This window comes from Hippocampus zosterae, chromosome 8 (assembly GCF_025434085.1).
Source record: "Hippocampus zosterae strain Florida chromosome 8, ASM2543408v3, whole genome shotgun sequence".
Lineage (NCBI taxonomy): Eukaryota > Metazoa > Chordata > Actinopteri > Syngnathiformes > Syngnathidae > Hippocampus > Hippocampus zosterae.
Window position 1 is genome coordinate 18,564,405 of NC_067458.1, and position 13,700 is coordinate 18,578,104.

Below are 13,700 nucleotides of genomic sequence, written 5' to 3' on the forward strand. Positions count from 1 at the left end.
GACGAAGATAAACTTGATGAAAGGCGGGCCACCGTGACACGGCGAGGAAAACAATGCAGGGAAGAAAGAAATACGGGCGATTGCTCCGAGATAAGGAATGAACACGATAAGAATATTCCACACAATGGAAGGCAAAGTCACAGGCAAGGCTGCGGGTGCTGCCTTTGAACCTTTTTCAGATCTTCTCGCTGGGTTACTGTCCGACGGGCGAGTGGCTGGCGGTGGGGATGGAGAGCAGCAACGTGGAAGTGCTCCACGTGTCCAAGCCCGACAAGTACCAGCTGCACCTTCACGAGAGCTGCGTGCTCTCGCTCAAGTTCGCCTACTGCGGTGAGCGCCTCCGCCTGCGCCGAGGCCGTGCACGCGGCGCAAACGTTCTCCACAAATCAAATCGTCTGCTGATGTCCTCAAATGACAGCCGATCTTGGGGAAAAAAAACAACAAAAAATGTTTTGGGGTTGTCGCGGGCACTCAATCGTCAGCAATGTTACACTCAAATTTGCAAAATTAGTAGACAATTAGAATCTTCATCTTGAAAACCTACTTCTGGTTTGAAACCCTTTTTCTAAACCCTAACCCGGGGGTCGGCAACACGCGGCTCCAGAGCCGCGTGCGGCTCTTTAGCGACATCTAGTGGCTCACTGGAGCGATTTTTAAAAAATGTTTGAAAATGGAAAAAGATTTGATAGTAGGCTAATATCGCTCAAATAGATATACATACATACATTTTACATCTCCGAAAAAGGAGAGCTGTGGTGTTGGTTTTTAAAAGCGTACACTTTATTTATGCTTTCACCAGTCTCAAAAAAACACAGACAGCCAGATGAGGTGGCTTGGGCATCTAATTAGGGTACCTCCTGGACGCCTCCTTGGTGAGGTGTCACGGGCATGTCCCACTGGCAGGAGACCCCGTGGACGACCCAGGACACGCTGGAGAGACTATGTCCCCAGCTGGCCTGGGAACGCCTCGGGATCCCCCGGGGAGAGCTGGAAGAAGTAGCTAGGGAGAGGGAAGTCTGGGCTTCCCTGCTAAAGCTGTTGCCCCCGCGACCCGGTAGAAGATGGATGGATGGATGGACGTGTGCCTCTGACTCCTGTGTCTCCTCTCTTCTCGTTCGACTTGAGAGGCGTTCAAAGACAGCCGAGAAAAACAGAAATTAATGATCACTTCACTAACACTAAGAAAATCGAAAATGATGCACCAAAACAAAAAAACCCCAAAAAAATCAAGCGAGGAAATCACAAAATTAATTCTATGGGGGCGTTTGTGAACACGCAACAAAGGAATGAATAACATAAACAATCCTGAGACAGTCCAATCTCCGACATGTTTCCTTCATTGTAAGTTTTATAGAAGGCTTTTATTTTATTTATTTTTGCGGCTCCAGACATATTTGGGGTTTTTTTTGGTCCTATATGGCTCTGTCAACATTTTGGGTTGCCGACCCCTCCGCTTACCCGAGTTTGAAAACCTACCTCTAAATCCTCACCCTAGATTCAAAACCAACATCTAAACCCGAGTTTGGTTAGGGGTAAGGAGGTTAGTGTTAGCGGTCGGGGTAGGGTTGGGGTTAGTTGGGGCGACTTAGTTTGAAACTGTAATACTAGTTTAAAACTGCACTTCTCAACCCTAACTGTACTTCTCAATGCTAAACCGAGTTTGAAACCCAACTTCTTTACTCTTACCTCGTCTGAAACCATACTTCTAAACCCGAACCCTACTTTGAGACCCGACTTGTAAACACTTACTCTAATTTGAAACCCTAACCCGACTTTGAAAACCCTAAATTCAGACTCTCACCCTAATCTTACATCCAGCTGGGTCCCTGTGTTTGACCTTGAGTCGCGTTTGTGTCTGTTTGCTTCCAGGCAAGTGGTTTGTGAGCACGGGCAAAGACAACCTGCTGAATGCGTGGAGGACTCCGTATGGTGCCAGCATCTTTCAGGTGACTTTCCAATTTCTCCGAGCGGGAAAGCAAGATCAGTGCTGGTTCACAAAGTGTGTGTGTGTGTGTGTGAGAGAGATGAGTCAGCATGTGTTTCTCATGTGATTGAATTGCAAATGCATCTTGTGTAATTGACGAGTCACAGACTCCCTCTCTCTCCGTGGGTGTTTCTTGTCGTCGTCCAGTCCAAGGAGTCGTCATCAGTGCTGAGCTGCGACGTATCCCCAGACGACAAGTACATCGTGACAGGCTCGGGGGACAAGAAGGCCACCGTGTACGAGGTGGTCTACTGAGAGGGCGGACAAATTTGGTTGCCTTGACAACCGATCACCCATCCCATACCGTGGAATCTGTCTCCGTACCATACTTTTAACAGCAAGAGCGGGCGGAGAATGACACTGCTCATGAAAAAAACATGGGAGGTTGTGTGGGTGATTTTTTTTGGGGGGGGTCTTATGTTAAAAATAAATAAATAATTCAAAGAGCTAACATACCCGATTTGTGCTCGTGGACGATACCCACCAGACCACACACCAGACAGGCATGCATCCAACACAAATACTACAGTATGAACTAATTATACTTGATTTCATTTCATCTTTTTTTGAAGTTGACCTGACAAGGTTATAATACAAGGTTCATATTAAAATTTTACCCGAAAGCCCAAAATCACAAACTTTTTGTCAGGATTGTATCCACTAATGTGTGTGTGCAGGCTGAACGAGAGGGGAGGGGGGCGGGGGGAGAAAATGTAAACGAAAAGGAGTCGGCTGCCTAATGAGGACTGTTTCCTAATTAAGAGCTCAGCAGAGGAACTGAAGCTCCTCCCCCTTACGGGCTCCCCTAAGACAAGCACTGATAGAGCACACTGTCGATTCATTAGGCGCACGCATACTCACGGGAGGCTGTAATGAGGCCCACGCCACGCCGCCGCACGCTCTACGCGCCGAGAGGTGTCACGGGCTCGGGGAAGCTCCCACGTCACCCAGGGACGGATGCATCGGGGGTACACGACTACCCGGCTTCCAGTGATGTGTTCCTCGAGCCGGTCGTTGGCCTCGAGGACCGAAGGGGGCGGTCCTTGGTCCTTGGCCTCGGAGGCAAGTCCTTGGCCTCCAACCCGAGGCCAAGGTCAAGGACTTGACCTGATTTTGAAGCTGAGGCCTAGGACATGTATAAAACAATGCTGTCATACCACTTGGCCGGTCTTCATGATTTGTAACACCCCTCCATCATAACCCCTTGCACTCCCTAGTGGGCATGACGTGGCGCGGAAGACAAGTTGAGAAATGACTTTGCAAAGAAGTCAATCACTGAGTGCAGAAAAAGCGGTAATCTCTGCAGTGATAATTTTTCAGTTTACCGGCAGCGAATCCCAGGGACTCGCTGATCAGAAAAGTATGAGTCCCATTATGCATTGAGAGAGTCCCAAATTTCAAATTCTGAAATGGTCTACTTATTCAATTGCATATGATAATAATACAAACAACAACATATACATACAATGATAAAAAAATGCTGCAAAAATTTAAATAATTCAGTAGCAGGCCTGAGGATTTCGGAAATTCACGGTAACCGTTTTTCGGTTCTGTCGGATTACCTAATGGGAAACCACGGGAACTAATGTTGGGTTCCGTAAACGTTCATCATGGGAACCCATTTTTCTATTTTGACTGATATTCATAATCAAGAAATCTGACACTCAAAAGTATAATGTTTCAAGGGTACATGTTTGAAAACGATGCATTAACAATGAACATTACATCAGTAGCTGTGTACTCCAGGTTTATTCCAAAAAATAAATGGATCAAAAACTGGTGTACTCATGTGGCATCATCAGAGTATTTTTTCCAATCTCACACTGCAAAGATTATTTTACCGGTAATCATTAATACAGGTAGGTATTGATGTGGCTTGAAATCCTCTTCCCAAGACGATGCATGTGTAATCTACTATCAATTTGACGAAAGAATTTAACACACGTCATCATGAGTTCTACCAACAGTTAACATTAGCATTACTACACCCTGTGACGAATGTTTTACTCATAACCAATACCAATACTGTTTCATATTTTTCACAGCGATTTGCCTACAAATCTAATGACCAACTTGCCTCATAATCGTGCCTCTCGTGTTCTGTGCATACATTTCAGGTGAGTTTAGTGATACGCCCTTTGGACGATTCATCCGAAAAATCAGACTGGCATTCCCATTTCTTAAATGTTATAATTAGTAGACCTTGGTGAGTTTTTTTTCACTGCCATCTCAAATTTTCATCCGTGCGATTCCTCAGTTTGCGGACTAAAATAGCAACCCGCATGCGCACATAACGTTATCTGTTGCATTCCCCCCCCCCCCCCCCCCCCATACACGACGGCTATGCATGGTCGTTTTTTTCAGCTAAAAGTGGCTTACTATACATGGTTGTTTATTTGGGCTAAAAACGCCTTACTATACATGGTTGTTTTTTTTCGGCTAAAACGGCTTACTATACATGGTCGTTTTTTTTCGGCCAAAAACGCCTTACTATACATGGTCGTTTTTTGGGGGCAAAAAATGCCTTACTATACATGGTCGTTTTTTGGGGGCAAAAAATGCCTTACTATACATGGTCGTTTTTTGGGGGCAAAAAAATGCCTTACTATACATGGTCGTTTTTTGGGGGCAAAAAATGCCTTACTATACATGGTTGTTTTTTTTCCGGCTAAAAACGCCTTACTATACATGGTTGTTTTTTTCGGCTAAAAACGCCTTACTATACATGGTTGTTTTTTTTCGGCTAAAAACGTCTTACTATACATGGTCGTTTTTTTCCGGCTAAAAACGCCTTACTAAACATGGTCGTTTTTCGGGGGCAAAAAATGCCTTACTATATATGGTCCTTTTTTGGGGGCAAAAAACGCCTTACTATACATGGTCGTTTTTTGGGGGCAAAAAATGCCTTACTATACATGGTCGTTTTTTGGGCTAAAAACGCCTTACTATACATGGTCGTTTTTTGGGGGCAAAAAATGCCTTACTACACATGGTTGTTTTTTTCGGCTAAAAACGGCTTACTATACATGGTCATTTTTCGGGGGCAAAAAATGCCTTACTATTCATGGTCATTTTTTGGGGGGCCAAAAATGCCTTACTATATTCCTTTTTGGGGGCTAAAAACGCCTTCCTGTACTTCAAACTTTCATCCGTGCGATTCCTCAGTTTGCGGACTAAAATAGCAACCCGCATGAACACATAACGTTATCTGTTGCATTCCCCCCCCCCATACACGACGGCTATGCATGGTCGTTCTTTTCAGCTAAAAGCGGCTTACTATACATGGTTGTTTTTTTGGGCTAGAAACGCCTTACTATAGATGGTCGTTTTTGGGGGCAAAAAATGCCTTACTATACATGGGCGTTTTTTGGGGGGCAAAAAATGCCTTACTATACATGGTTGTTTTTTTTCGGCTAAAAACGCCTTACTATACATGGTTGTTTTTTTTCGGCTAAAAACGTCTTACTATATATGGTCGTTTTTTTTTCGGCTAAAAACGCCTTACTAAACATTGTTGTTTTTTTCGGCTAAAAACGCCTTACTATACATGCTCGTTTTTTTGGGCTAAAAATGCCTTACTATACATGGTCATTTTTCGGGGGCAAAAAATGCCTTACTATACATGGTTCTTTTTTGGGCTAAAAACGCCTTACTATACATGGTCGTTTTTTGGGGGCAAAAAATGCCTTACTACACATGGTTGTTTTTTTCGGCTAAAAACGGCTTACTATACATGGTCATTTTTCGGGGGCAAAAAATGCCTTACTATACATGGTCATTTTTCAGGGGCAAAAAATGCCTTACTATATTCCTTTTTGGGGGCTAAAAACGCCTTCCTGTACTTCAAACTTTCATCCGTGCGATTCCTCAGTTTGCGGACTAAAATAGCAACCCGCATGAACACATAACGTTATCTGTTGCATTCCCCCCCCCCCATACACGACGGCTATGCATGGTCGTTCTTTTCAGCTAAAAACGCCTTACTATACATGGTCGTTTTTTGGGGGCAAAAAATGCCTTACTATACATGGTCGTTTTTTGGGCTAAAAACGCCTTACTATACATGGTCGTTTTTTGGGGGCAAAAAATGCCTTACTACACATGGTTGTTTTTTTCGGCTAAAAACGGCTTACTATACATGGTCATTTTTCGGGGGCAAAAAATGCCTTAATATTCATGGTCATTTTTTGGGGGGCCAAAAATGCCTTACTATATTCCTTTTTGGGGGCTAAAAACGCCTTCCTGTACTTCAAACTTTCATCCGTGCGATTCCTCAGTTTGCGGACTAAAATAGCAACCCGCATGAACACATAACGTTATCTGTTGCATTCCCCCCCCCCATACACGACGGCTATGCATGGTCGTTCTTTTCAGCTAAAAGCGGCTTACTATACATGGTTGTTTTTTTGGGCTAGAAACGCCTTACTATAGATGGTCGTTTTTGGGGGCAAAAAATGCCTTACTATACATGGGCGTTTTTTGGGGGGCAAAAAATGCCTTACTATACATGGTTGTTTTTTTTCGGCTAAAAACGCCTTACTATACATGGTTGTTTTTTTTCGGCTAAAAACGTCTTACTATATATGGTCGTTTTTTTTTTCGGCTAAAAACGCCTTACTAAACATTGTTGTTTTTTTCGGCTAAAAACGCCTTACTATACATGCTCGTTTTTTTGGGCTAAAAATGCCTTACTATACATGGTCATTTTTCGGGGGCAAAAAATGCCTTACTATACATGGTCCTTTTTTGGGGGCAAAAAATGCCTTACTATACATGGTCGTTTTTTGGGCTAAAAACGTCTTACAATATATGGTCGTTTTTTGGGGGCAAAAAATGCATTACTATACATGGTCGTTTTTTTTCCGGCTAAAAACGCCTTACGCCCGGGTACAACCAGCCGAAATGAGTTTTCACCGCAGGGTGTCCTGGCTCTCCTTTAGAGATAAGGTGGGAAGCTCGGTCATCCGGGAGGGGCTCAGAGTAGAGCCGCTTCTCCTCCACATCGAGAGGAGCCAGATGAGGTGGCTCGGGCATCTGATTTGGATGCCTCCTGGACGCCTCCCTGGTGAGGTGTTCCGGGCATGTCCCGCTGGCAGGAGACCCCGTGGACGACATGCTGGAGAGACTATGTCACCCAGCTGGCCTGGGAACGCCTCGGGATGAGCCAGGAGGAGCTTGAAGAAGTGGCCGGGGAGAGGGAATTCTGGGCTTCCCTCCTAAAGCTGCTGCCAGCGCGATCCGACCCCAGATAAGCGGTGGAAAATGGATGGATGGATATTTGTAAAAATATCACGGTTAAGGGTAAAGCATGAGCCTTAAGGGAGACTTCTTTCTTGATCTATTAGATATAAACACATAACAAGGGGTAGGACTTTTTTTTTTACTTCTTCCTACTCCCTTGAACATAATAACTGAGTTGAATGATGACCGATTTCTCTTTCCTTTTTACTATTTTACTTCCCTTACTTTCTGTCAAATTATTACTGTATATGTTTTATGTTCAATAAACAAACAAGATGAAACAAAACCAGCCACTAACTGAACAAATAACAAATTCAACTCGCTACACAAAAGGCCGAATGAAGTCCCGACAGTTGCCTTTAGAGAACTTTATTTACAGCCATTTAGAAGCCAGCAAACGACAAGTAACCTTGAACATGAAGCAGCAAATGTTGCTCTGTTGTCACGTCTCTGGTGGAACCGCTGAGTCATGTTTTCTGGAAAACAAAAACACCAAACCAAAAAAAACCCTAGCAACCGCAGCTGACTTGAGCAGGTTCCAAAGCCGCCTTTCGTCCCATCTCCTTGTGGTCCACAAAGTTTTAACAAAAAAACGTTATGTTGTGAATGTCTTGTCCACTACAGAGGTTTGATTTTGTTTAGAAAAAAAAAAGGAAAGATCTTTGGAGGAATCCCACACTTGCTCAGCTATCCACTAACCGACTTTCTCGCAGCGTTAAAAAACAGTGTGGAGTCTTTTCTGGTCATTCTTTGCCAACCAAAACAAACAAAAAGTAGTCGAGTGTCTGTTTTCCACAGGCGTATTGATGACCTGGTTCAGTAGATGACTTCGTACACTGTGGCCTTCTTGTCCCCTGAGCCTGTCACAATGAACTGGTCGTCAGGGGAGATGTCGCAGCTCAGCACGGACGAAGACTCCTTAGACTAGAAAAAAAACACAAACACAACCACACACAGAGTAAGTCTTTTTGGAAATTTCACCTGAAACAGTGGGAGGCTGTTGAAAGGAACGGTTGCGTGAAGGGTGACCTGGAATATGCTGGAGCCGTAAGGTGTCCGCCACGCGTTCAGCAGGTTGTCTTTGCCGGTGCTCACAAACCATTTACCTGCAGGGGGAGCGTGCGTCAGCACAACATTAGGTGCGGGTCCAAGCTAACCGTTGCCTTCAGAACGTAGTGCGGTTGGAGAATGGCCAGAAACGGTGATGCAAGTGTACAAATACTTCATTCTGGTCACAATGAAAACTTTAAAAAATAATATCTATATACATAAAGATATCCATAGCGATATTTAGACAGACGGACACAGTAAAGAAGGGGAGTCAAACTCATTTTTGTCGCGGGCCACATTGTAGTTAGTTTCCCTTGGAGTGCCGTTACAAATTTTGTGAAACCATATCAATTATTATTGTGGATTACATGTGACAATTTGAAATTTTGGTTCAGACTTAAGCAAGCATCATGGAACTTGACATGCTTGATTTGTTTCCACGGGCCGCGTAAAATGATGTGGCGGGCCAGATCTGGCCCTGACTTTGACACCTGTGCTGTAAGGGGTAGGTACCTCCAGTGCATACTAAATGTTTTCTAATTCCTCCAACACACGTGATTCAAATGATCAGATCCTCATCTAGCTCTTCAGGAACCTGATATTATATCATTTGAAACATCTAAAACATGCAGGTAAGCGGCCCGAGGAATGGAGTTTGAGAGAGAGAGAGAGAGAGAGAGACTGTCCATAAAGTTATCGAGTTCGGATTATGGGCCTCAACCCTGCGTTAGGGTTTCTAGTAAGGCGTGCGCTCACCGCAGTAGGCGAACTTGAGCGAGAGCACGCAGCTCTCGTGAAGGTGCAGCTGGTACTTGTCGGGCTTGGACACGTGGAGCACTTCCACGTTGCTGCTCTCCATCCCCACCGCCAGCCACTCGCCCGTCGGACAGTAACCCAGCGAGAAGATCTGCCGACGGCGACGTGGACATTTTGACAAAGGGTTAAGACTTGAAACGAAGTCTGCCTAGCGACAAGCGATGGCGCACCTGTGAGGTGAAGTCGTGCTGCTGCAGCTGCCGCCCTTCCCTGAGGTCCCAGCAGCGGACCGTGTTGTCCAGCCCCCCCGTCCACAGCTTGGTGCCGTCGTTGGAAATGTCGATGCAGCTCGCTCCGTCCGTGTGGCCCTGGAACTGTCTGTGGCGACGACAAACGCATTCAAAACTTCCGTCGGCTTCCGACATGGGACGAGAGCTTCGAGGCGAGGCGTCGGCGCGGTTACCTGACGAGCGTCTGGTTGTGCAGGTCCCAGACGACGATGTTGCCGTCGCTGCAGCAGGAGAAGCACACCTTGTTGTCGGGCGAGATGGCCAACGCGTAGCAGGCGGGCGCCGAGGACGTCAGCTCGGCTTTGATGCGAGGGGTGGGCGTGGCCAGGTCCCAGATGGACAGCGTGCTGGCCTCGCCGCCCACGATCAGCGTGCGCCCGTCCGACAGAAGTTTGCACGAGCGGATGTAGTTATCGCGGTTCTGATTGGATGACAGACGGAGAGATGCAACTCTTGTTTTGGATTGATATTGCATACACAGTTCGTTGTTTTTCTACAAATAGAAATGAAGTATCGTAAAGACGTGGAAAGGGGACGGACCAGGCAGTCGAGCTGCGCCATGGGACTCTTGCTGCCCGGCTGGCTGATGTCCCAGACCTTGACGCAGCCTTTGCCCCCCGTGTAGACGTGGCGCGTGGACGTGCTGATGGTGACGGCGCACACCACCTCGCCGTGGCTCAGGCTGTGGATCTGCCGCGCGTGGCGAGGGATGCCCGGCCCCAGCAGGGCGTCCGGGGGGAAGGGCACCGGCTGCATCTGCCCGTCGGCGCTCACGTGGAACGAGTAAGCCCTGCGTGGGGAAAAAAACAGAAGGGAGGGGCCATTAAAACTGGAATTTTGCGTTTAACAGAATTTCTGAAATGTTATTATGAGACCGTAATGCGCAGCCATGACAGTCGAGAAATGAAACCATTGGCTTGAGTGTCAGAAGCTCAAACTTACGGTTTCCCAGAGGCGGCCGACTGCAGGCTGGCGGGCAAGCCGGGCACTCTCATGTGTGGGTGTGGAGACTCGTAGCCCACCTGCGCATCAAAACAAGTGAGAGAGCTGAACTGACTTTAACAAGCACAGCTAATTGCGGTATTCTTGATGATTGATGCCGTTTTTCTATAGATGGCGCCACCTTCGTGCCAGCGGACTATTTATTGAGTTGAAGCGCTCCCTTTGACAAAAGTAGTGCTTCGCCTCCCTCTTGTCGCATATATGAGCCATCAAAAGCCGCTTGTGGCGGAGGCGTCAATCGCAAGCGCGTTTACAGTGCAAGGGGAACACCGTCACGCATCGTCTACATCCAAAGTCTCTTCTGCTGACTTATTGCAGGTGCTCACCACTGGGGAGCGTCCATAGCCCGCAGCCGCCGCCGCCGCCGCGACAGCCGCCGCCGCCGCTCCGTTCATCTGCGGGGAGACCAGGTGGAGCCCGGCGCCGTAGGCCGCCGCCACGGGCAAGTCGCCGTTGACCCCGGGAGGGGGCAGGCCGAAAGCCCCCGGGGGGTACGGTCCCTGCACGACCAACGGGTTCCTCAGACCCAGAGCTGTGGAGAAGAGCTGCGGGTTATCTCACACGCCTTCCCTTCATGATGCCGCTGCAGCTTTCTACTGAATGAGAGACGCCGCAGCGCCGGAACACTAGTGCCCCCTGCTGGCCGTCAACCGCAGAGACGGTTGACGGCAGCAGTGTGGAGTGCGCGCACGTGTTGAAAAGTGCTGACAGGAGATGACAGGAGGAAAGAGCCACGCGCGCCGCCGCCGCGTGCTCATTATGAAGCAGTCACTCAAGTCTGCTAATCTTCCCATTTATTCCGCCGTGGCCCGCGGTCGCTTATTAAAAGGGTCCGGTCGGCAGTTGGCTTGCGAAGGGGAACGAGCGAGAGATGGCCGCCGCCCATACTAATCACTGTTTTAGCATTTGCACATCATGGAACATCGGCGCTGGTAAATTATACAAGGGGGGGCCAAAAGCAGGTCTACACTTTTCAATGTTTTTTTAATAACAATAAGGCCAAGGGATAAGGGCTGCAGGAAGACGAGCAGAAAAGTGATTTTCAGCCAAGGAAGGAAGGACGCAAGATAAAAGTGGGGCTGGGAGAAGAAGGGAGGAAAGAGGTCAGGAGGCAGTAAATGAAAAAGCAGGACTGAGGTGGAAGGAACGAGGGCACTCCGTTTATGACCGAGTTTCATTTCTATGGCGGCGACGTGACATGAATTTGTCCGCCTAAGAGTCTTTTCGCGGGCGGCACCTTGATCACGCACCAAACGTATTTCTGTGTAATCCGCCTGTGCCTCATTCAAATTTAGCGAGCAATCCCGACAAGATCTTGACAACAAGTTTGTTTTTATAGGACCGATTAGGAAAGAAAAAGACTTGTCATGGTGTCTCACCTAGCGGGTCAATGCCAGGTTTGCCAGGGATGGGTCTGAATTGTGGCGGTCCGCTCGGTCCGGGGGTATTTGATTCTTGCGACATGGGAGTGCCTGGCTTCATACCTGGAGTGCCGGACTTCTCTCTCTGCAGAGGAAGAAAATAAAACAATAGCTTTAGTTCGGAGCCCTGCACCTCACTGCCGACCGGTGTAGCGTGTACCACGCCTCTCGCCCAGACTCGGCTCTGATGGGCTCCGGCTCTCCCGCCGCCCTCATGAGGACAAAACGCCGTTGAAAATCGATGTACTGATTCCAGATAGGAATACAGTTAACTCAACAATTTTTTTTATTTTTGTCACATTTTAGAATGGGAAATATTCTATGGACTAAGGAGACAAAAGATGAATGTTTCGGAAGATTTGCAGCCCGTTAAATCCAGAATAAAAATAACTAAACACTCGATAAAAAGAACAGCTGTCAAACATGAAGGTGGCAGTGTGACGCTGTGGGTCTGCTTTGCTCCTTCAGGACCTGGGTAACTTTGCTGTTTTTAGATTTTTTTTTTTTAATTTAGAAATTGCTTTTAATGTTTAATCCGTCCTTGTGAGATTAAAAAGCATTGCTGTTTTTCACAGCGCCGTTTTAAAATGAGGATCAATGCGGCACTGAACCCAAAATGTAATAATGACTCTTTTCCTACTCGCCACTTTAAAGGGCTTTCCCCCCCCCCTAACATCTGCATCTAAAGAGAAGCCATCCGATTCAACGTGCTACCTGCGTAGGCTCCTTGCCACGAGACGGTGACGCGGCGCTACTGGAGGACGCCAGCGAGGTGGGGCTGGCTTGCGGGGGAACTTCCTTGCGGGAGGGCGGCATCTTGTCCAGGCCGTTCTCCCTGGATGAGTACGACTGAACGCTGCGGGGTGATGATGGGTCCTGGGTTGTCAGAGAGCGGAGACATTTAGCATACTTCAAATAAGCCTAATTTTAAAATGTGACATGGCATAGTACACACACCTCGTCAACCACCAAGTTATCATCGCTTTTGTCCGCATCGCTGCCCTGCAAAAGGAAAGAAAGCAGAGAAAGAAATGCGCGAGTTCACTCACACTCATTTGGATTTTCTACAAAAAGTCCGACGGTAAAGACGGTGCTGCGAAACCACTTGTATGTTACAAAAATAAACATCATACGTTATAGTTTGCTACATTATGCTTTGCCGCACACCAACTAATTTTTATTTCATAAAAAATCATGTTAAGATTATGACAGCTCAAGATGAAGTTGAAATCATATTCCCGCAATTGTGCTATCGTGTACGCATTGGCCAGTTAAATCAAGTCGCACAACGAAGGAATTCAGAAGTCGGGCGCGCGGGCGAGCTCACATAGTCCGTCATGAACTCCTTCTCGTCAGCTTTCCTCTTCTTGCCGTTGCTGAGGTAGTCTGCTGCGGGGCGACCTTTGTCCCCATTGGAGAGGGAGCTCTGCGGGGAGGGAGAGGCAGAGGGACGGAAGCAAAAGAATGGGAGTGACAGAGGAGAGGACGTTAAGAGGGCGACGACGAGGTGAGAGTGACCGCAATGAATCATCGAAAAAGACTCATAAACTGCAGACAAACGCGGGGGGAAAAAATAGAACCCAACAAATATATCACGCGGCATCACTTACTCATTAATGACTTTTTTTTTCCTCGCATTGTTGCTATCCTGAGCTGACCAAACAATGTCTTAAAAGCCTTGAAATGACTACACTTCAGACAAGAGGGTATTTCATAAGATTGAAAATGTACTTTTAATGGCTTGTATACAAATAGTTGAGTAGTCGGCCCAGCCATCAAGCGTGAAATTAGAAAACCAAGTTCATCTTTTTGTGGTGGCCCTTTTGCGGTTTGGGAAAACGCGCCGTCCATAGAACAGCGGGGCTGGTTTACATAATAACTTCCCACCTATGACATGATCGGAAGTCCGGGCAAAGATCCAGAGCCACTTTTAAGCCATAACAAAAATAAGTGTCT

At 47.0% G+C, this 13,700-nt stretch overlaps 2 protein-coding genes across 8 annotated transcripts in view; one reads left to right on the forward strand and one right to left on the reverse strand.

The window, feature by feature from the left end:
* tle2b (TLE family member 2, transcriptional corepressor b) overlaps window positions 1–3,772 on the forward strand; it is a 56,359-nt gene extending 52,587 nt beyond the window's left edge. The window contains exons 18-20 of the mRNA XM_052074911.1: window positions 180–330; window positions 1,870–1,946; window positions 2,132–3,772. Of these exons, the coding sequence (XP_051930871.1) occupies window positions 180–330; window positions 1,870–1,946; window positions 2,132–2,239 (336 nt within the window). The 3' untranslated portion in view covers window positions 2,240–3,772. The remainder of the gene's footprint in view (window positions 1–179; window positions 331–1,869; window positions 1,947–2,131) is intronic.
* A 3,806-nt stretch (window positions 3,773–7,578) lies between these two features.
* tle2a (TLE family member 2, transcriptional corepressor a) overlaps window positions 7,579–13,700 on the reverse strand; it is a 38,736-nt gene continuing 32,614 nt past the window's right edge. For all 7 annotated transcript variants that reach the window (XM_052074762.1, XM_052074766.1, XM_052074764.1 and 4 more), the window contains 12 exons: window positions 13,072–13,170; window positions 12,702–12,746; window positions 12,459–12,620; window positions 11,703–11,829; window positions 10,650–10,855; window positions 10,264–10,343; window positions 9,862–10,111; window positions 9,495–9,742; window positions 9,262–9,409; window positions 9,032–9,182; window positions 8,255–8,331; window positions 7,579–8,149 (listed from right to left, as the gene is read on the reverse strand). In XM_052074762.1, the coding sequence (XP_051930722.1) occupies window positions 8,042–8,149; window positions 8,255–8,331; window positions 9,032–9,182; window positions 9,262–9,409; window positions 9,495–9,742; window positions 9,862–10,111; window positions 10,264–10,343; window positions 10,650–10,855; window positions 11,703–11,829; window positions 12,459–12,620; window positions 12,702–12,746; window positions 13,072–13,170 (1,701 nt within the window). In that variant the 3' untranslated portion in view covers window positions 7,579–8,041. The remainder of the gene's footprint in view (window positions 8,150–8,254; window positions 8,332–9,031; window positions 9,183–9,261; window positions 9,410–9,494; window positions 9,743–9,861; window positions 10,112–10,263; window positions 10,344–10,649; window positions 10,856–11,702; window positions 11,830–12,458; window positions 12,621–12,701; window positions 12,747–13,071; window positions 13,171–13,700) is intronic.